Source organism: Heptranchias perlo, chromosome 13 (assembly GCF_035084215.1).
Source record: "Heptranchias perlo isolate sHepPer1 chromosome 13, sHepPer1.hap1, whole genome shotgun sequence".
In the NCBI taxonomy this organism is placed as follows: domain Eukaryota; kingdom Metazoa; phylum Chordata; class Chondrichthyes; order Hexanchiformes; family Hexanchidae; genus Heptranchias; species Heptranchias perlo.
Window position 1 is genome coordinate 20,646,774 of NC_090337.1, and position 24,179 is coordinate 20,670,952.

Genomic DNA, 24,179 nt, shown 5'->3' on the forward strand with positions numbered 1-24,179 from the left:
ATAGTTATTCACAGTCACTAAATGGAGAGAGAAACAAATAATGTGATGAAAGGATTGATTAAGCCCCTGCCGTTTAGTTCAGATTTGAAATAGAGGTTTTCACATCCAATTTTTTGGGCAATATTTGAAGCAGTGGTGAGGAGACAGTGTCTAATCAACCATATCATTCATTTCTAGTCATGCAGTTGTACCGTAGAACCGCTTCCCGAATGGTTCTTCAGCACTGGCTTCCAGTCCCAATGTGGTAGAAGCTGCCATGTTTCTACTCCAGGACAAATTCTATGATGACTGGTTCCACTTTAAGACATCTGCAATATATAAGCCTGTGCATATGCAGTTGTTTTGAAATTACTGTTCACAGCTATCTGACTGGTAGTAGTGACTTCCTCAACCCGTGGGGAAGTCTACACAAGACAGCGATCAAAAAACTCCTTTACTGGCCTATAAGGGGAGGAGTTCATCATCTTATCTCAGGTGGTCAAACAAATATTCACACCCATTGTAGTGAGGACAATTCTATTCATGTGGGCATGAATATCGTATGAATACAGCACGAGGTACCTGCGGAGAATATACTCCTGGGAGAGTGGATAGTCAGTTTTATTGAAAGGCCTCCTGGTGAATCTTTGCGTGGGATGGTGTCAGTTACACTGCCTCTTGGACTTCCAGAGGCAGAATTAACAGAAAAGAAGGAAAAATTCATGGTCGGTCAAGGGGGCAGTAAAGTTTTGAGCAAAGGACTGCAAGATACAGCTCTTGTCCTGGAGCTGGAAGGTAAAAATGCAGGTGGCCAGGTCTTGCAGTTAGAAGTTGTTTGGAGAGAAAGTTATGTCAGAAAATGGTTTATTATTTTCCATTGTTTTTGAGGAGAGAACTGGGACCACTGATAACCGAAAAACATGGGCCCAATTTAGAATCATAGAAATTACAGCACAGAACCAAGCAATTAAGTCTGGACTTGTTCTAGTTCTTCATTTGGAGCCATCTACTTCAATGGCATTTTTGTCCCCTTCAAAATCTTCCAGAATTTTGAAAGTGTCCATTAGATTTCCCCCTCCTTATCTTTTTCTGTTCCGGTGGAAGAAAAACACAACTTTTTGAACCTTTCTTCAAACTGTTACAAGATCTGTCTTAGATAGTCTCTTGAGTACAGCCAATGCTGCTCACATGAGTAGTCTAAGCGTCTTCTGTTCACAAGTGTGCCCATACTGCCCAATATCTAATTGTACAATTGTGTAACCCAGGGGTGTAATAACAGGATCCCCTTGTGATCCAAACAGAATACTGTGTCCTTTGCAAGTACCCTCACTCGCACTTCTCCACTCTTTTCAAAAGCAGACTGAGAAACACTTGGCAAGACAAAGCCAGATATATATTTTTAAGCTGCTTTATTTCACAGGCAGCTAGTGAACATACGGTATAAAGGTAAAGGTAAATTCTACTTACTTAGCTGAATCTCAGTTCTCTCCTCAAAAACAATGGAAAATAATAAACCATTTTCTGATGTACCTTTCTCTCCAAACAACTTCTAACTGCAAGACCTGGCCACCTGCATTTTTACCTTCCAGCTCCAGGACAAGAGCTGTATCTTGCAGTCCTTTGCTCAAAACTTTATCGCCCCCTGACCGACCATGAGTTTTTCCTTCTTTTTTGTTAATTCTGCCTCCGGAAGTCCAAGAGGCAGTGTACCTAACACCATCCCGTGCAAATATTCACCAGGCGGCCTTTCAATAAAACTGACTATCCACTCTCCCAGGAGTATATACTCTGCAGGTACCTCGTGCTGTGCCCACATGAATAGTTGTAAACAATTTTACAACACCAAGTTATAGTCCAGCAATTTTATTTTAAATTCACAAGCTTTCGGAGGCTTCCTCCTTCCTCAGGTGAACATTGTTGGAAATGAATTGTCCTCACTACAATGGGTGTGAATATTTGTTTGACCACCTGAGATAAGATGATGAATTGCTTAACGTCCCAAGTCATCCTGGCCAATAAGCCTGGGTTGAGACAATAGAGCCTCGTTTTATCACTTTTAAATCGACTATGACATTCCCCAAACGGGCTTGTCTGAGTTTTATACATATTCTCCAGTGTCTACAACCTGTTGCCTTTTTAAACCTGTGTGAATTTACTTGATTTTAAAATACCACCATTAAACATAACTCAATACCAAAATAATTCCTGTGATAATGAAAAAGGAATCCTGAAACATGAGAATAACTGTAATGATTAATTCCTGTTATTATCCAAGTGACTCTTTGTGACATAAGGTGACTCTTATAACAGTATGGCCAGGACTCCATTCACTTCAGCTGTGGCCTAACCAATGTCTCATATAAATTCAACATAATTTCCATTGTTTTCCATTCAATGACCCGATATATATACACCTACACAACCCAGAATCCCATTTGTCTTTTTTATTATCTTTTCTACCTGCACTCCCATGCTCAAAGACCAGCACCCACAGATCTCACTGTTTTCCCACTTGGTGAAGAATCTTACTATTTAGGGTACATTTCCCTTCAAGGGTCTTTATCAAATGCATTACTTCACATTTGTGTTTCTGTTGTCATTGATGATGCCAGCCTAAACTATCTCTTGCAATTTATTTGCAGCATTTCTGACAGGAACAACCACACGTAATAGAGTCCTGGTTTTGGAATTAGAGCTGTCCTTTTTACTGGTTTTGAACAAGAGTTAAAGTGGAATTATATTTTCCTGTTTAAAGAACCCATTTTCTTAACCCCCTCACCTTTTGCTATCAATTAATTGAATTATTATAAAAAGCTACAATGATTCAGGTTCCAATATATTACAGATAACGTCACCCCCAATCTCCTTTGTTTAAAACATCATTTGATCCTCTAACCCTCTAACTCTCTTACAGTATCTTAGGAGTTTTGTCTGTCAGGTTCTACCATAAGTTGTAGATTTTTTTTATTATTATTTAAACATTGTCACCACATACATGCACTTTTACTTGTTCAGTATTCTGGAAACCCACTGGCCATGCGTTCAGGGATCTTCACTCTTCTGTACATTAATAAGATTTCCTCCAGTATGCTAAAATGAAACAAAGACCTCTGAATAAGACTACGCAATGTTAAGACTTACAAATACTTCAGTTAGTTACTTTAAAATATTTCTCAACAAAGTTGTGACAAAATCAACCTTTCTTGTAGGAATTGTTGATGTCAAGAATATTTTGCGAATTCCAAAGGATTGATTGAAATATTCAATTAATTTACAAAGAGCTAGGAATGCTTGTATCTCCTTCCGACTCTGTACCTAGTACAAGGATCCTGGAAAGAGCAATAGTTTCAACCAGAACAACAGTCTCCGTTCTAGAGTAAAGTTGTACCAACCAGAACTGGCGTTCCCATTCTGGGATCTCTTGTAAAGTAAAATATGGAACTCTGTAGATTCAAAGTAGACTTACCCTTTCTGGGTTTGGTGTCACTATGAATATGCCTATTATTCTGTTGAGTGATTAAAAACAAAGCTTTTTGCATTCATCCCTTAGCCCTTTATTGGGAGGTCAAAAATGATACCCTATTCCATCTTTGATATGGGCACTGAGCAAGTAACTCACAGTTCAGTCCCAGTAACTGGCCATCACTGCACCAATGTGGGATTGGACACACTTACATGGTGTACATTCATTCAACACATACATTTCCCACCCCGGGCAGTGGGAGTGGGGTTCCTTAGACTGAAATAGTTAATAGTGCTTTAGTCCCGCTGTTTGAAATATTCATGAGAATCTCTAACTGAATTTCCCACTGCTCTTTTGTCTAAACAGATTGATCACAGCTGGCAAAAATTGCCGGAGCTGTGGTGGAATTTTAAACTGGGTGGATTTCATGTTAATTCCCTCTCACAGCTCTAAATAAATGGAGTGGTAATAAATGGAGTGCTGCAGACTATTGATTGCAAAATAACCACTGGATTGCAGCTTTGCAATTCTTTAGTCACTTCTGTGAATTGGAAGAATAGGCATAGAAATTCATTCTGATTTATGTCTAATAATTCAACGCCAAAGTAATATAGAGCTACCGTGGTAACTAAAATATGTTGTGTGACAGCTCTTTTCATTTTTAGTAACGTGTTTCACTGATGTTTATGTGTCTAAGGGTCCACAGGCAAAATATTGTGATATTTAACATGGATGTAATAATTATAAATCAAAATGGTAACTGAGATGATTAGAATGTGAATATAAGAGTTATGGATGATTAGTATTTTTTATATTTATAATGATGCAGGGTTTTAAGCTGCCATTAGCCAAATAGACAAATGCTATGTCGCAGTTTGATATAGGCTGATAATTACCACCGTAGCTAAATGTCCAGATTGCAGTCCAGTTCTGCTGCATTCATTCCCATTACTTTGTATTTTTCTATAAAGATTTTATAATACTGTCAAAATCTGAAAACTTTATACTAGCCGTGCGTGTTGATTGCTGAGATCCAGCTTGATGCAGTTACGTAAATATACATTTGTTACAAATATTAATCTATAACAAGAAAGGGATTCTTTTGAGTTCTCATCAGCTAACAGGAATCACCTGACAATGCCAATTTTTAGTGTCAGTTTCTAGAAATCTCATTGGTCATTATCAATCACATGTTCTTTCAAACATTAATGATGCTTTTAAGACCAATTCCATGCCACTTGAAGCAATCTTATTGGCTGCTGCTAAGCACATGGCCGACCTCTTTGTTTGCCAGGGCTCTGAACCAGTACCAATAAAGGTAGGCTGGTTGTGGCTGGAGATTTGGTTGGGTTTCATTTTTTGCAGAAATGGTGCCCCCACCCCCACCCCCGACCTAGCCACCACTAAGGCCACCATCTCTGTGGAATCCCTCTCATACACACTGAAGAAAAGTGGAGATCAGTTAATTTTTGTGCAGCATTTTTGATTAGCTTTCTATATCAGTCTGCAGACTCACTTCAGCTTCAACATCTAGTTCCAGGACGGCCTTTGCTGTACTAACCAGCAGCCTTCCTGGCTGGCAATCCGACCCAATTTTGTTTTTCTCGCCACTTCTTACTATTCTTTCTATTGAGTTTCTGTTGTAAGAGTGGCTTCACAGTAGTGATCAACTATCACCAGCGTAAGATGGTACTTAGTGACTGGCCCTCAGCCTCCAACCTCTGACTCCAGACCGCTTGTATATAATGGCACGGGAGCTCTACTAGTTTTAATGAATTTCAAAATAGTTTTGTCAAAGTAAATCCCTTTGCTGTATTACTCAAGGCAAAGTTTTTAAAAGTTCTAACCCATAATACATCCCTAATTATAGCCTGCAGAGACTTTAAATCATGAGTACACCTCTTTAATACGATTAGTGATTCCCCACTCACTATACATTACTCTGCTGCTGATGCCACATATTTAATGCTCACTGGATTACTTCATCCAGCTGAACTGTTCATATGAAAAGTAGAGGGAATGTTGCAAATTAAACTAAACATGGATTCATGATTTTAATTTTTTTTGATAATGAGTTTTATAACTGTAACTCATTAACTGTCAGAATTTTTGAGGTATGCTGTTAATTGGATTTTATTTTAAATTTGAAATGTATGTATTTAATACATTACCAGTATTGCCAAACTGTTCCACACGTATCTCATTTATACACCTTGATAGACATTGGATACCACAAAAAGGGATCTAGCTTGAATATAGATTGACAACATCCGGAAATAGGGTCGATTTCGGAAAAACTTCCACAGAATGTTTACTTAAATTTTTCTACGTTTTCCTATTTAGAGTTTTTCCTCACAGTATTTTTTTAAAATTTTAATTATCAAATTCATCAACATTGTTATAAAAAAGTGACATTTAAAAATATATTTTTAATTGGCTTTGTTAATAACTCAAACATCAGCAATACGGGATAAAATTAGACAGTGAAAGTTAGAAACCAGTAAAACAGATTCCTGAACAAAATTTGGAACCAAAATAATCCTGGTTAAACCACTGGAATGAGAGGCTCGGATGGCAATAAATAAATAAATAGAAATGATGATGTTTCAGAATCTAGCTATCCTGGACCTATCTTGTCTGACGCTGCATCTAGGTTTACGTTGGGAGAAGGGGTACAAATCTGGTGTCATCAATCTAACAAACTCCCATCAAAAAAACATCGCAAAGAAATGATTTGAGGCCTCTCAGATGTTTAAGCTTTTGAAAAAATCTCATCAGCCGACATGCAAACAATATCATTTGTCATTTGTAAACAATTATGGCAGCTGAAAGAGATGCAGTTTGTGGATTGTAATTTATTTTTGTATTTTGGTCCTACTCCCTAGTTCCGCTTGCCTGATCAGAGAATTTGGGTAAGTTCCTCTGCTTATAATTCCAAACCATAATTCATAAGGATCAAAATGAAAGGTTTATTAAATGGTGCATAACTCATGATGATTTAAAATCTCCCCCATCATCCCCACCACCACCATCCACAAAATAAAAATGTAAATATTTGCCATTTTACTTCAGAATCAGATTGCATTACCATAATCACAAGCAGTATTTAAGTAATTTACACAGTAGACCGAGTTATAAATCACTCCATCTGGTAACTCGAACGATAGCAGGGCCTCTCAAAACCCACTTGTATTTATTTCTGTCACCGATAGATTAGAGCTGGTGAATAGCAGAGTTTGTAATAATTGCTTAGGCCATTGTTGATCATATCTTTGCTTTCACAAAAAAAAAGTTTATAAATATTTGCTTTTGTCCAATAATGGCGACGTCTGCATACTTGATTTGTGCTGGGAATAGAGTTAAATGCTGGATTGCATCAGTACAAGGTTAACAGCCTCAGTGGGATTAGGAGGGGGTGGTATTATTTCCTTATTCAGACATCTGGCTGTAGATAAGATCAGTGATTGTGAGAAAGTAAATCACAAATTATTCAGCTGCTAAGTAATACTATCATTCACTGATATTAAGTACATCTTACATCTATATAGGGCAATAACTGTTGTGATTTCACTCCCTGAGGATCTTTGAATAAATATGTTGGTTTTTTTTAAGATGTTTGATGTGATATGTGACTTTATCAAGTTATAGCTTTTTAAAGGTAATATTTTCCTCTAGTGTTCAATTTTTTTTTTGAATTTGATAAGACAATCCAAACCTGATCACATCATATTGGTTTATATAACCGATCACTATATATCACAATAATGAAGGGTCTTAATTTATTCCTCACTTCTCTTGATCCAATAATGGGGCAGTGCTGGTAAGAATGTTTTAGGTTACGATTTCATGCTGCCCAGTGAGGTGATCCCAAGGTTTTGCTGCAATTAGATAAATGAATGTGAAACCCTTTAGTACTACAGTGTAGTGCCTCCATGATACTGAGAATATGGCATTCCCTTTTTCCAGGACACAATAAAGAGTTTGGCTGCCCTCTGCTAAAGGCTATTACATTTCTTAGTGATTTCCATTCATATGTCGTGTCGATTGAATGGCAATGTTACTGCTCTAGTCATTGTATATACCATTCAAAAAGAATGTGTTTACAATTTTGCCATACCAGAGTATTCCTTCCTCCCAGATTAAACACTGTAAACTTTCCTCACTTCATTTTGCCATTAATAAAATTAGCCATTAATGCTATTAAAAACAAGGTTTAAAAACACTTAAGCCATACTTACTGCTTGAAACCACAGTAATATTAACTTCCAGAGGACATCACACAGAGAGATGGCAAGCATTAAATACAAGATGAATTCTTTGCCCGAAAGAGCTTTATCTTTTAGAAATGTAACTGTCCTTTCTCATTACATTTGGTCCTTGCTGTCGTTGTTAAATTATTCGTTCTATCATTGTAGTTGCCCATTACTGCTAGTTGTGATTTTGAATCACTACTGAAACAGTATCAGCAATAGTTGATTTTTAATTAATGGAACTGACCAATAAAGGAATACTGCAACAAATTTAAAACATTTTTAAAATAATAACAAATGCACCTTCTTGGTTAAATTTACAGTTTCATAATTGAGATTTTCAACAAGGATTATTGAATGTATCCCAGCTTCTCTGATGATGTAATGCACACTGCCTAGGTATCCACCTCCCATCAACCTTCTCCTGAACCCTAGCAATCGTATTAAAGTTAAATCCCCCTCTCAGCAGATGGATATTACACTGTTAAAAATGGGTCGGCATAGTAACTACACATTTTATTTAGAAAAAAACTGTTCCTGTTCTTGGAATGATTTATTTCCAAACCATTTTCTAGAAACTGCTTCTGAGTATGAATTATTAATAAAATAACTTCCTATGTATTCATTATCCTTTGCCATAACTAGTCAGTGTAAGACCTTTCCACCCTTTTGTCATAACTAGGTGTCACAGGTTAAAGATTTCTCTCCTTTTCTTAATGTTTTAATCGTTATCCAGTCGTCTTTGATTGTTTCAATAAAAGTGGCCCTTGTTTAAAAATATATTTTGTACAAAGATTAATTTGTTATATATATACACAGAATAACAAAAAATATATGCATTTTCAAATACCATCTCACATATAGTATATATTTATATATATGTATATTTAAAAATCTATGGGTTGACAAAACATTGGCCTTTGTGGGGGGTGGGGGAGGAATTCCCTTGTAACACACAGCAGCATCATTATTACCTATGTCTGCCCTTTGATCTGTGATGTCAGCATCCTTCATATTGACAAATGTGCTGTCCAGTTGCATTGTGCAGGGAATGTTTTAGCAGCTATGAATGATTATGAATCAAGCCTGAGAGCAGGCGGACCCCAGTGCCTTCCAGTGCTTTCACATTTGCTGTGTGACAAGTAAATGCATCTAGACTTTCCTTGGAGATTTTCAAATGTTTGATGAAAGACATTTCGCAAATTGGCAGAGGTGCCTTGTACAATGCAATTTGTAACTAGCACCGAGAGTTATAGTGTGAAGGGGAGAGAGTGGGCAGCTAGAGCAGTCCGCAGGTTATGGAACGAAGGTACTTACTGTAAATGTAAACAATTATTTGGGGGAATATAAATACATCAGCTGCTCCATTGCACAAGGAAGAACCAAATTTAAAAAAAGATATCCCTGATAAAAACCCCACTGCACAAGACAGCTTCCCCACAACCAGTGGAAAATAGACAAGCTGTGAGGTCAAATTATATAATAATACATTTATTTACGGTCATCACAGTGGCAAAAAAAATATTTTTTATCTGCTTAAATATTCCAAAAAGGTGTCAGTATTTTTGCAAACTCTGGCTTATTTAGACATACAGTTGGTACATTAATACCTGTATTTTCCATGTAGGTGCAACTCTTGCTAACATTTAATTTCTTTTCTCTCTCTCCTCCACTTCTTCCCCCACATGTCAGATGTCAGCGATTGAGAACATGGCAGAGAAGCTGGAAGGTTTCAGTTCACTGAAGCCAGAAGCCAATAACCTCCTACGGTCTGTCCCCTCAATGTTTGATTTTAGGGCTCCCCCGTCTGTCATTCCTGATAGCCTGCTGCGAAAGGGGAAGGAGCGGTATACCTGCAGGTAAATACGGTTCTCACAAAAGGAGATGCATGGTAGCTGCAACACTCTAAGATTATCAATGCATTTTCTTCTGTAAATAACCATAATGAAATAAAGAAAATAGAAGTCATATTTTGTCGTCTTGTAACAAGAGTGAATATAGGGATGGTATAATTTAATTTAAATCTTCAACAACAAAAAAATCAGGTTTATATTCTCAGCTAACTAAAGCACAGTGCACATGGAACACCTAGCAGGATCACTTGAAAAAGTGGATTGGAGCTTGAGTCTCATCCATAAGACTGATTGATTCTAGCACTGCCTGATACTGGAAACTAGTTACTTCATTGAGGAGAATGTCATCACTCTTACTATTATTGGAACCCACCTGCCTTTCTGGGGAAAATGCTGCTACATCCAGGTCAAGGTTGGTCCCACCTGCGTCTTTGGACAGGGGCAGTTTCATTAGTTGTTTGCCTGATCACTAGGTATAGCATGCTCCATCTTGACTTGCATTTCCTCCCACCACTGATCTTGGGAGTATATTGGATGCAAAAATGGCTCAGATCATTTTGGCTTCTCGGCTAGAGGGAGATACCCCTGGTAAATAAGGTGAGAAACAATAAATGTGAAAACAAGAGCAATCATATGAGTCAGTTTCATTTAACAGACACAGGAGATATCTGGCTGAGGCTATATAAATAAATAGACTGATCATATCCAATCCTAAAGTTATTGTTTATATGCTGAAACAGACTAGGTTATATTAGTCACAGAAATTGGTAGATTTGCATAAAAATTAGGGCAGCCATGATTCTCGGGGGGGAAATTTTCACCTTCATCACTTGGCCAGTAAACTGGTGGGTTGGATCATTATTCACATTGATTTCAATGGAAATGAAAATTGGGTGGAATCTATGATAGGAGAACATCCAGTGCACCAGTGTTGGACAGAGATGTAGGGATCAAGGAGATTGCAATGGTAGGGAGGGGCAAAGCCGCAAAAGCATCTAAACACACGGACAAGGATTTTGAAATCAAAGCACCAGGGAATAGATAGCCAGTGGAGGTCAGCAAAGAAAGATGAATGGATGTAGCAGCAGTGAATGGGTGATGGCAGGGGAGATCTGAATGAGTTGGGGTTATGTAGGGTGGCACTTGAGAGCCCAGCAAGAAACGTTGAATTTTGAGTTGACAAGGGTGTGAATTAAAGTTTCAAAGGCAATGGGGGTAAGATCGTGGCAGAATCTGGTGATGTTTTGGAGATGAAAATAAGCAGTCTTGGTAATGAACTAGATTTGGGGTTTGATGTTCAGCTCAGAGTCAAGCAGGACATCGAGTTTGTGTACTGTCGGGATGAATTTGAATGGGTATTCAAGGAGGGGGATGGGATAAGGAATTGGGGCATGGAGTTACTGGTGGGGTCCAACAGCTGTGTGCTTCTCAATGCTGAGCAGCAAAAAATTCTGGCTCACCTAAACATTGATGTTGGACAGGCAGCCCGACAACATGGTGACAATCATGTAATCAAGGGTGGAAGTGGAGAGATAAAGCCGGTGCATTTTTTGCTTTTTTATTAAAGCTGACACCATACCTATAGATAGTGGGCTATAAATTGGGCCATGTAGCACCCGTTGTTTCGGCGCTACGCGGCCTCCCAAAGTGCCAAGATGGCGTCTTCGCTGCGCATGCATGTTTCCAGCGTGACGTGCGGCGGACTCCATCTTGGTGTAGGTATTAGCGCATGCGCAAATACCGAACGCCGGCAGCATGTAAAGTAGGGAGAAAGTGCATACAATCAGTGTGCAACACTGATTTAAAGTGATTGACACCATTTTGGGACTTAACACTCAACTGGACGCACAGTCTTAATCATGCGCACCTGAACATGTCTTAGACGGCCTGGAGGACCCCTCACCAGCGCTATTTAAAGGGACCATGTAGGTGTTGCAGGTTAGTTGCTGGATTGTTGCTTCTGGCCGCTGGTGGAATAGGAAGTGTTTTTTGTAGCTCCCTATATTTACTGAGAGTTGCTACAGTACATTTGAGAGTGGTTTACCTTGCGGTTCGGAAAGTTACAACCGTGGTTAAACAACATTCCTGGCAACCATGGGTGGTCTGCTAGGGCTCCTGCTGGGCATTGAACATGACTGGGAGCATGCAGAGAGGCCACGCAGAGCAGGTGAAGCTGCAAGGAGAGGAAGGAGGAGGAGGTGCAGGGCACTGAGCAGAAGGCCGTATCCAATGAGGGCCTTCTGGGACCAATTACCTCAACATGAGCGAGGAGCAGTGCATCCGACGGCTGAGGTTCACCAAGGAGGTCGTGACGGAGATCTGTCAACTGGTGTGGCCATAACTGCAGCCTCAGAGCAGGGCAAAGACAGCATTGCCTGTGGCTGTGAAGGTAACTGTGGCGCTGAACTTCTACGGCTCAGGATCATTTCAGGCCTCTGCTGGCGACATGTGCAACATCTCGCAGTACGCAGTGCACCGCTGCATAAGGGAGGTCACAAAAGCACTGAACGAGATGAGGAACAGGTTCATCACCTTCCCTCTTGACAGAGACAAGCAGAACGAGTGAGCACAGGGGGTTCGCTGGAATTGCTGGCTTCTCCGGCTTCTCCATGGTGCAGGGTGCCATTGACTTGCATGCACATTGTCCTGCGTGCCCTGATTATCAACTCAGCTGTCTTCATTAATCGAAAGGGCTTCCACTCCCTGAACGTGCAGCTGGTGTACGACCACACGCATCGAATCATGGAGGTTGATGCCCGCTACCCTGGGAGCAGTCACAAAGCCTTTGTTATGCGGCAGTCCAACGTGCCAGCTATCTTCCTCCCGGCTCAGCAAGTCAAAGGGTGGCTACTGGGCGACAAGGGCTATCCCCTCATACCGTGGCTCATGACTCCGGTCAGGAACCCAAGCACACGTGCACAGTAGGCCTACAGTGAGAGCCACGCTGCCACACGCAACGTCGTGGAGCACACCATAGGCCTCCTGAAACAATGCTTCCACATGCCTGGACCGTTCTGGAGGAACCCTCCAGTACTCCGCTGAGTGGGTGGGAAGATTTGTGGTGGTATGCTGCATGCTGCACAACCTCACCACCATGAGGGACCAGCCCTCGCCACCAATGATCGGAGAAGTCGCTGAGCCAGAGGTGGAGGAGGAGGAGGAAGAGGCTGAGGAGCTGGAAGAGGAAGTGGAGGAAGACGCAATGGTGCAATAGGGAACACACGCCTTGTCTGCAAGGGCTCTGCATGCTCGCCTAATCTGTGCCCGCTATCAATAATGTCAACTACTTCCCCCAACTCACCAACAGTCCTACACTCCTCACCTGTCTGCTCCCACATGATCATCAAATCACCCTCCATCTGATTACACATTGGTTTCCCCCTCAGCTGAACACACAAATAAAATCCACCACCAAATGCAAATTCAAAGTCACACTTATCAATTAACAAATAAAATGATGGAAACAGAACTATTCACTCTTGTGCATTCCCTTAGTGCCTGTAATCCGAGTGCCCTTACCCATCACACTGCTCCTGTGAGATGCATCCCTAGTGGCTGGAGCATGGGTGGTGGAAGGCTGCTGACCTTCAATGGAGGAGCTTGTAGATGGCCTTGGAGGACGACTTCGAGCAGCTCCGGGCTGGGAGGACTCGGCTTCAGACTGCACTATCTCAGCCTGGTCTGCAGCAGTCTGGCCTGGCTGGTTGACAGGCAACAACAAAGGGCACTGGTGGAGTGGCAGGGGTGGGACCACTGTCTCCTCCAAGGTGGTGAGAATGGGTAGGCATGCCTATCCTCCCTCAGGTATCGTCTGCTGCCAGCTGTTATGCGCCACCTTCTCCTGCAAGACAGAGTGCGGTGTGTCAGTGAATATCCTGCAAGGTGTCCGGGTGATGTGCCTGTCATGGTCGAATAGCTGCCAGTGTGTGTGACCTGTGATGGTGGTTGTGTGGCCTGCAAGTGTGGTATAATGTGCGGGCAAGATGCAGCATGCCACGTGCAGCATTGCGTATGGATGGGCAGTGTTTGTTGGTGGGTGGGTGATGGGCGGGGAGCGTGATGCGTGGAGCAGTGGTGCAGTTGGTTGTTGTGCCACTTGACACTTGCATTCACTCAGCTTGACCACTCGTGTCAAATCATTGAACTTCTTTCGGCACTGCACCCACGTGCATGGTGCCATTCTCCTGGCGTGACTTCCTGGGCCACAGCCTCCCAATGCCTGAGGAGCTGGAATCTGGAGGGTCTCCTGCCACCCTGCAGGTGCAGGTTGGTCCTCCTTTCGTCCACTCCCTCCATCAGGGCCTCCAGTGCATCATCCGAGAAGCGTAGGGCTCTCTCTCATGCCGTCCTTGCGGCCATCTTTCCCTCCTCCTACTGCATGTACCATTTAAAATGTGCACCTACACCTTTAAGAAGTGCAGGCTGCCGATGACGTGCGCTGAGCACGCCCCATTTCAGACTTCCTCGTTCTCCGTGCAGCCTCCCAGCAGCACTGGCTGCATGGAGCTATCATGGTAAGTAGCAGGCAGCTCCACATTCATGTGCTGCCTGCATAGGGGCCATCGGGCGCGGGCTAATAGCGGATCGCACGATAATAGGCCTCATTGCATTTTTCCCCTGATATCTATAAGGGGCAACATATAGATGAGGAGCAGAATGGAGCTAAGAATGGAACCTTATGGCACACCATAGGTGGCTGTTTGGGTACAGGAGAAGAGGTCACTGTATGAGATGTGCTGGCAACTTTAGGAGGGTCTCAGCACCTCCATCAGCAATAGCACCTGTTATTTACTTTACAATGCAGCAACTAAAGCCAGTGCTACTGCCAGTGGCAGTGCATGTAAGGTAAAGAAGGCTGAACAAGCTGGGGCTCTTTTCTCTAGAAAAGAGAAGACTGAGGGGTGACCTGATAGAGGTCTTTAAGCTAATGAAAGAGTTTAATAGGGTAGACATAAAGAAAATGTTTCCGCTTGGGGACAGTCCAAAATTAGAGGTCATAAATATAAAATAGGCGCTAATAAATCCAATCGGGAATTCAGGAGAAACTTCTTTACCCAAAGAATGGTTAGAATGTGGAAATCGCTATCACAAGGAGTAGTTGAGGCAAATAGCATCGATGCATTTAAGGGGAAGGTAGATAAGCACATGAGGGAGAAAGGAATAGAAGGGTATGCTGATAGGGGTTAGATGAAGTAGGGAGGGAGGAGGCTCGAGTGAAGCATAAACACTGACATAGGGCCGAATGGTCTGTTTCTGGGCTGTAGTTTTGATGTAACTCGATGTATCAGTTTGGTTCTGAATTCCAGGAAAAATAAGAATTATCTCATCAATCAAAAAACAAAATCTACGTGCATATGATATTGTATTACTAGTTAGTATTTTTAGGTAATCTCTGCGGGGCCCAACTGTTAGCTAGCTTCATGCTAAATGAGCAATTTCCCATAATTTTATAAACTCCTTCAATCTGGTTTAAATGTTCATTTTGGGGGCTTTCTAGTCTGAATAGTACTATACCCCTCAGGAGATAACTGCAAACTGAAGAGTTCTCTGCCACTTTGAAGATAGCACAGTCCACTGCATACTGGGCCCACTGGAGACATTCCATTCTGGCTAATACTGTACTCAGTGGAGATACTCCAATCTGGCCAGTACTGTACTCATTGGAGATACTCCAATCTGGCTAATATTGTACTCATTGGAGATACTCCAATCTGGCTAGTAGTGTACTCATTGGAGATACTCCAATCTGGCTAATACTGTACTCAGTGGAGATACTGCAGCCTGGCTAATACTGTACTCATTGGAGATACTCTAGTCTGGCTGGTACTGTGCCCATTGGACAAGTTGGGAGACTGTCTGGTTTGACTCATTTGTTCATGACTAATTTCATCATCTGTGTATTGTGTATTTGGATGAATATCAAAAGTAATTTGGGTTTTTTGTTGTGTCTATATATGATTATATCATTTCAGAACACAAATAATATCCATATGTGGTTCATGAGGGGAGGCAATCACAAGGCATTGGAGCACTAGCCTGCTGTGTCAAATGATGGGACATGCTGTCCCCTACATGGCGAGTTACCAATCTCCACTTTGTAATTGTGAAGAAGTTCTGAGCGGAGGCCAATGCCTCCCCATAGGAAGGGAGGGAAAATCAAACAGAGGATCACCCCAGGGTGCTCTTGCACACCTCCGGGTGGTCAGTTTTAGAGCAACACTGGCGGAGACCTGGAGAAGATCGCACTCTTGTCTGGGGATAATGCACAATGCTGGGAGGCCAAGAAAGCCAGAGAGTTCAAAGAAAGTAGCCTGAAAAAAAGGGAGAATTACCACAGAAAAGAAAACAATTGGTGGTGTATAATCGTGTGCTCCTTTGTAAGCAGGGAGTTTGAGCATTCTGAAAATCCCCTTTTACTCCCGGTTTCAGGAGGTGACAGCCAAACTACTTAGTTGCCAGGAAAAGCTCTTTTCTGTTTCCTGCCTAATGACATTCAGATTGCTGTAATTAGAAAAAGAGGTTTTCTTTCAAGATGAAATTAACCATTCGAATCATTATTTATAAATAAATGCCATTAAAAAAAATATTTCCCTACTCCCTGTGCACCAAACAAAGTAATGCAGGATGAATTCCATGTCTGTTGCTTGCAATAATCCGTCTGATCTTGTTTTTCCTCCCATAACAGATACTGTGGCAAGATTTTCCCAAGATCTGCAAACCTGACCCGACATCTTCGGACACACACTGGAGAGCAGCCTTACAGGTTAAAATAAGTGTATTAATGGGAATCACCAGAAAATCCCAGCTATAAATTTGTACCTGCTTAGAAGCTGCTTCCTTACTGATGTGTTTAGCAGTCAATTTTAAAAAAAGTCATGCCCCAAAACTATAGGTCGTAAGCACATGCAAGAAGATCCAATTTATATATTGGACCCCACAGGACACACCCAGAAATGGGAGGAATATTTACACCTCAGACTTTGAGGGAGTTGTTACATTAAATGCGCAGTACACCGTGATGCAGATCATGTTTTGGCCACTAACGCACCATAATAGAGCCTCTGAATTTGGCTCCAATGTAATTACATTTTTTAAAGGACAAGTAGGAATATTTGTGTCAGAATTTACTTAATTATCATGAAAATTTTTGCAAAGTCATAAAACCTTCTCTCAATGAGCTGAAAGATGCTTCAAGCGCACAATCGTTTGCACAGATAGCATCCCCTATCTGTGCAAATGCTCAGGCCCATTTATTTGCTGTTGGATCTTCATGCTTCACCTTGATTTTCTGGAACATTTTCCCAAATATTATCCAGTAATCGTGTGCGTTTAATCTTGCACTTTTTTACACTTTGTGTGAATGGTGCTTACCCTTGTGAAACTCTCTGTCGTGAGCTAGAGCAGTTGGATCACAACAGGAAATCTCAAGAAAGTGCTCAAAGCACATTTGTGTGCCATCTGCAAATATCCAGTCACCCCCACTAATAAAACACTTGCCATTTAGTAATGTATGCAGAATTTATTCCACACAACGCGTGTGACATAGCTCATTAATGACTTTTGTCACTCATCAGTTATGTTCCTTTCACACGTGCAATAACTTCTGTACTGAATGGCCAAACTCTGTATTAATTTATCTGCCTAAATGTACATTGCTGTCCAGATTGTAATCCTTCCCTATTATGTTTTTTGGACAGCAATATCTCGTAATGACTATAGAGTTATCCACATTATATTGTCTCCCAAGATGTACAGTGTTACACAAACATATGAAAATGACAGGCAGGTACTGTAGGAATACCTTCACCACATGGACTGCAGCGGTTCAAGAAGGCGGCTCACCACCGCTTTCTCAAGGGCAATTAGGGATGGACAATAAATGCTGGCCTTGCCAGCGACGCCCACATCCCATGAATGAATTAAAAAAAGCCCAGCTGGTCCATCAAGCCTGCCCCATACTCCTGATGGCTGGAGCATCATGATTAGGATATTTCCTCCCCCCTCCTCCCCCCACCCCTGCCCCACAGCCATGTAATCTCTTGGAAGAGGCGAGAAATCAGAGAAAAACCCAGGGCTAATAAAAAAAATACTCTGTAAAATTCCTCTCCGACCCCCTCAGGCAAACAAAACCAGTCCAGGAGACCTGTTACTTACCTTCTCTATGGTGCGATCTCTGCAGACTGTAATGCTGTACAGTTTCACAGAGATACATAACCGGTAACACAAATGCAAATGTAACAAACAAATTGGGGTAGATTTTCAACTGGCATTGCAGATCAGCAGCCTGATATAGAAACCGCCCGATTTTCATTTCCACTGATTTTAATGGAAATGAAAATCAAGTGACTTCCATAATGGAAATTTCATTTACTCAGTCTATGCATATCCCTAATTGTTTGTCTGCTTCTAACCTCACTTCCCTGCACCCCCCCCCCCGACTTTAGAAAAAAAAACAGGACTCTGCAACATCCTTGTGCGCGCACGTAATGTAACAGTAGAGATTGCTTATGGAAAGTCCTGCCAAGGACAACCCCTGGGTAATGACTGCAGAGATTCTTGTAACAGTAGAAAGACTCTAAAATGCTGTGCAATCAGCGAAGAGATTTTCAGCGATAAGGCTGAGAAAAGTGATTTGGGACATTCCACACAGCATGCCCCCAAGGCTCTGCTGTTCCTGAGTGTGTGCGGCTGTGTGGAACCAGACTGCACCATCCATGGTTTACATATAACTGCAAGCATGACGCAGATTACATGTTTTCTAATGCTTTATGAGACTGAAACAATTAGTACTCTATTGAATAATTTTCGCAATGAAAAATCGCCATGCTTCATTATGTGACATTTTTTTTGAACTCATCGAGAAGAAGTAAGATGAAAAATAAGGGGTGATGACGATTGTTGGCGATCTGCCAGAAACAGCAGTCAGAATAATTATTTTATGTCTGTGTAACAGCTTATGGAGAAATACAGTAAAGGCCCAAGGGAACCTAAATGACTACAGGGTATGAAAGCTGATGCCTCTGGTACCAGCTTGATAGACTAAACTGCACACACTGGCACAGTATTAAACATTTATTCTGCTTATTGCAATCTTTCTTGGTAGATAACAGAGCTTCCTTTGGGACTGGCAATTGAGCAGGCTAATCGTAGAAGAAGAAAAGATGTAATCACTGAACATAATTTTGCATGAAAAATCTTGGCCTTGTTTGTCATTCTTTAGAAGCTGCACCACAAGGCATAAAACAAGCTGAGCAGTTTCTAAATGTGTCGTGTTACCAAAGACATTGAATTACAGAGACCCTGCATACTCAAACATATAGAAAAGAACGAACACGTACATCTGGGCCCAAGTGCCCTGATAGCGTAACTTCCATGCTGGAGACTGTGTAGTAAGTTATCTGTCAGAGCACATCATACAGCTGTATGATTCAATGTAGCATTGCCATCTGTGTGTCTGCAGAGGAGGCTTCAATCATAGAACTTCATAGAATGTATAGCACAGAAACAGGCCATTCGACCCAACAGGTCCATGCTGGTGTTTATGCACCACACGAGCCTCCTCCCACCCTGCTGAGTGCACTGGATACAAGAAAGGCTATGGGCCCCAACAACATCCCGGCTGTAGTGCTGAAGACTTGTGTTCCAGAACTAGTCATGCTCAGGGGGAAAACTCTGCAGTGGCTGGAGTCATACCTAGCACAAAGTAAGATGGTAGTGTTGTTGAAAGCCAATCATCTCAGCCCCAGGACATTGCTGCAGGAGTTCCTCAGGACAGTGTCCTAGGCCCAACCATCTTCAGCTACCTCATCAATGACCTTCCCTCCATCATAAGGTCAGAAATGGAGATGTTCACTGACGATTGCACAGGGTTCAGTTCCAGTCACATCCCCTCAGATAATGAAGTAGTCCATGCCCGCATGCAGCAAGACCTGGACAACATCCAGGCTTGGGCTGTTAAGTGGCAAGTAACATTTGCGCCAGACAAGTGCCAGGCAATGACCATCTCCAACAAGAGAGAGTCTAACCACCTCCCCTTGACATTCAATGGTATTAACATCATCGAATCCCCCACCATCCTGGGGGTCACCATTGATCAGAAACTTAAATGGGTATACTGTGGCGAGTGACTCACCTCCTGACTCCCCAAAGCCTTTCCACCATCTACAAGGCACAAGTCAGGAGTGTGATGGAATACTCTCCACTTGCCTGGATGAGTACAGCTTCAACAACACTCAAGAAGCTTGACACCATCCAGGACAAAGCAGCCCACTTGATTGGCACCCCATCCACCACCCTAAACATTCATTCCCTTCACCACCGGCGCACCGTGGCTGCAGTGTGTACCATCCACAGGATGCACTGCAGCAACTCGCCAAGGCTTCTTCGACAGCACCTCCCAAACCCGCGACCTCTACCACCTAGAAGGACAAGGGCAACAGGCACATGGGAACAACACCACCTGCACGTTCCCCTCCAAGTCACACACCATCCCGACTTGGAAATATATCACAGTTCCTTCATCATCGCTGGGTCAAAATCCTGGAACTCCCCACCTAACAGCACTGTGGGAGAACCGTCACCACACGGACTGTAGCGGTTCAAGAAGGCGGCTCACCACCACCTTCCCAAGGGCAATTAGGGATGGGCAATAAATGCTGGCCTTGCCAGTGACGCCCACATCCCATGAACGAATTAAAAAAAACTTAATCTAACCCTATCAACATATAGATTTAATGATCTTACCCAAAACATCTGTCAAACACTTATTCTTCTTTCAAAACCAAGCTTTTTTATATGATTGACCTTCAATATCTCACACGTCCTCATGACCATCTGGTGAAAATGTGAAGCATCCTGAGGATGGAGGGAGGAAACTGTTTTAATTTCTTCCCTCACTCCCTCTCCTTTACTCTGGATGAAATATTCTATTGTCCGTAAACCACTCCACCCAAAAATCTAAAGAATGTTGGTAAAAAAACAGCCTGACCACAGCTGTCATTGGATTCATCTGATGCGTGCAGATATCAAACATTGTTTGGAGTACAAGGCAGGCCAGGTGCACTAAGACCAAGGTTACAGCACTTGTTGAGTGCACTAATTTGGTGATTCAATTATTGTATATGAGTTGCCAAGTGCTACAATCAAATTTCAGTGCATGAACCAAGCATGAAAAGCATCTTCCTCAAGAATGACCAGTATGCTGCATCTCTCCTGGTGTCCAAAGGACTTCCAGTGAGTATTCTGGAACTCTGAGGTGCCATTGGTTTTGGAAGTCAGCCATTAAGAAAAATAATACTTTGTAGATTTTTGAACAGTACAAGAGAAGATCGCTGCCTTGAAATAAAGTTGAAACTGCTTATCCAACATTTATCCTCTTCTCTTTAAAGCTTTTGATGAATTTTCCTACTTTAAGTCTCATAATATTTTGCACCTGTCTTATAGGACTCTATCCTTAACATAATTTAAGCACATTAAACTCTAGTAAGTTAGTTTGATTCAAGGCATTATATAGAACAAGATCTTGAAAGCTCTATTGCTGGCATATTGTGTAAGATACCTTGAGTGTTTTGCTTAAAAGTCAAAATTGAAAAAGACACCAGGGCTTTCAAAAGCATGAATAGTTCTTGATCTTTAGAAATGTTATTTATCCTTTTTTTAAAGGTGTAAATACTGTGACCGTTCATTCAGTATCTCTTCCAATCTGCAACGGCATGTTCGCAACATTCACAACAAGGAAAAACCATTCAAGTGTCATCTGTGCGACAGGTGCTTTGGTCAACAGACCAATCTGGACAGACATCTGAAAAAACATGAGAATGGAAACATGTCAGGTAAGCAATCAAACCTGACAACTGAGACTTGGGCTTTGGCATTGAGATTTGGCTTTGAATTTTTGGACTGTAGTATTTCCACTTTTTAAAAAAAAAGAAAATAGCTTCATAGATTAAAGTATGGATTCCACCTAATATGCAGCGAGATCCCAATCGGAGGCTGATCACATCCTGCACAAGGAGGAAGGGACAATGAGGGTGTGAGTTACCCCTAATTTATTGGTTGAGTGACATTGGCATAAGCCTGGGAGCAGATCACCTCCATGTCCTTTTTAATTCAGGAAGTTGTACAGGACAGAAGGCAGACCCAAAGAGGGGAACAGTTGCCTTAAATAACAACAACTTGCATTTATATAGCATCTTTCATGTAGAAGAACATCGCAAAGCGCTTCACCGAGGCATAATCAAAAAAAATTGACACAGCCAAAGGAGATATTAGGATGGGTGACCAAAATGCTTGGCCAAAAAAGGTAGATTTTAAGGAGGATGTTAAAGGAGGGAGGTGGAAAGGCAGAGGGGTTTAGTGAAGGAATTCTAGAGCGTGAGCCCTAGGCAAGGCTATGAAGGGATTTAAATACAAGGATAAGAATTTTAAATTTGAAGTGCTGGGAGACCAGGAGGCAGTGTAGGTCAGCAAAGACAGGGGTGATGTGTGAGCAGGACATGGTGCAGGATAGATACGGACAGCAGAGTTTTGGATGAGCTGACATTTTTGGAGAGTGGAGGTTGAGAGGTCATCTAGGAGAGTCTAAAGGTGACAAAGGCATTAATGAGGGCTTCAGCACCAAGTAGCCTTGTGAAAATCAGGTGGCCCACAGCTGCCCGCAGCAAGCAGGTAGGTATGGGGGAAGGGGTTCCGGGAGGGTCTTTTGGGAATGGAGGGGCTAACTTTCCTTGTGGGACCCAGAGGAGCACTCCTCCGGGTCCAGCGTAGGAAAGGTTTCCAATTACCTTGCAGAGCCTTTTCATCCTCCTGACAGCTTCTGACGTGCCTTCTCCTGGCAGGAAAGCTTTGCCGCTCAGACCCGAATTAAAATCGATTTGCATAAATTTATGAAGCCCTCGCCTGCTTCCAGTGGATGCCTCAGCCACTGAACGGCAGTGAGCTGTTAACATGGTGGCCAATGGAATTCTAGCAAAAATGAGGCGGTAAGACTGAACACTCCATCTTAAAGGCCCCACTGCCCCATTCCGGCCTGGCGGGGTGGGTTAAAATTCCCCCATTAATATTTCTAACTCACTGTATTTTGGAATCTGCATCACTGAAGCATGGCAGCTTAGCTCAACATGGCTGCCAAGGCGTCTCGATATTTACCTGAAAAATATCCGACAGTGACACACAGTAAATGTTGTTCATTCAGCAATGGCCATACCCATCACATGTCAGTAACTGGTAGATCGCAATTCGACTTAAGTCAAGTTGCAGCTAGTATAATCTTGCCTCATTTCTAAGCAAAAATAGATGTGCTATGAAAAACAGGAGGACCATGACAGTTTATTTTGGCACAGCATCACAACAGAGCACAGCCCCTATAACCAGAGTATTACACTAACATGGGATAACTGGACCCTAGCCAGTATAATATGTCATCTTGGTCCAGTGAAAATAGGTGTGAGACAAGTAGACTATCAGCTGGTGTTTTACAGTTGTAAATTTTTCGTCTTTTCTGGCCAGACATCTCTAATAGTGGTAAACAGGGGAAATACTTGTCAGTGAAACAATACCAATGATGAAAGCCCAAATACTAAGGAAGAGAAAAGTAAATTGGACTCTGACAGCCCTGCGGTTAATGCTGAAGAAATCCTAAAGGGGCTATTGTTACCATATCAAAGTTTTTGGGCAGATTCTATTCTTGGAATGGACAAGAACAGCTGCTTAGAAGCTCCAAGCTAGTGCTAGGCTTTTTTTGTTTCTGTGTGTTTTCTTTTAGTTTAACTTTAGTTATGAACTTCACAATTGTGGCAATTAATGGCCTCACTGATTGTACCATTCTGTACTGTGCTGTTTGTAAACATGGGGTAGAATGACCAAATTCCTCTTTTAACAAAAAAAGAGTACCTTTTTTTTTGGCAATTAATGACCCGCCAGTGAAATCATTGTCCTGAAATTAGGCAATGCAATATTAGCATCCAAATACTTAAAGTATACATATGAAACTTTAGCAGAGGTGTTAATCCATTTACAATAAGTGGGTTGTGCCTCCTTCCAGAAATAGTGCAGAGACCAATTTTAGAAGAATACGTTTAAGCATTGATGTACTAGTATCCCACTGTATAATTTCAAGACCCACATATTTCAACCGTACATGTTCCCTGTGACTATCGGGTCATAAAAATAATTTCATGGCTGGAGGTCTTGTCTTGCAGGATTGCTCACAACGGGGGTAAATTTCCCATGCCACCGGTGTAACGATGGTGGAAGCTTGTTGGAAACCCCGTTTACACACGTAGATGGCATTTCTGCCAAATTCTGCCAAAGTTACGGCAGCTGAACAAGGGAAGCTCCAAGGAAATCCTCCCCCCACCCACCATGTCCCTTAAATTTGTGAAGTTGCATGAATTGGCTCTGATGATGGGGAAAACTCATTGCAGTTAACTTAAAATTTTCTCATGATGGAGCTGTTTGATTTGATCATTTCAATAGGAGGGTAAACCTTTGCTTTTGCAGAGAAGTGCTGTAATTCTACCTTTTCAAGTATTCCCATGATAACCACTGTATTAAAATAAAATTATCCAATCATGATCCTGTACATCTCTCATTTTCCCTCCTCTGCTTAGGTCACTACTCCCCCCTCCCACGTCC

The 24,179-nt window shown here is 41.9% G+C and overlaps 1 protein-coding gene across 8 annotated transcripts in view; it reads left to right on the forward strand.

The window, feature by feature from the left end:
- The window catches only part of mecom (MDS1 and EVI1 complex locus), a 649,231-nt gene that overhangs the window by 601,736 nt on the left and 23,316 nt on the right, over nucleotides 1-24,179 (forward strand). For 5 of the 8 annotated variants that reach the window (XM_067995110.1, XM_067995111.1, XM_067995112.1 and 2 more), the window contains 4 exons: nucleotides 6,328-6,354; nucleotides 9,385-9,551; nucleotides 16,231-16,308; nucleotides 21,207-21,376. In XM_067995110.1, coding sequence (XP_067851211.1) covers nucleotides 6,328-6,354; nucleotides 9,385-9,551; nucleotides 16,231-16,308; nucleotides 21,207-21,376 — 442 coding nt within the window. The remainder of the gene's footprint in view (nucleotides 1-6,327; nucleotides 6,355-9,384; nucleotides 9,552-16,230; nucleotides 16,309-21,206; nucleotides 21,377-24,179) is intronic. The other 3 variants (XM_067995114.1, XM_067995115.1, XM_067995116.1) reach the window with 1 other exon arrangement.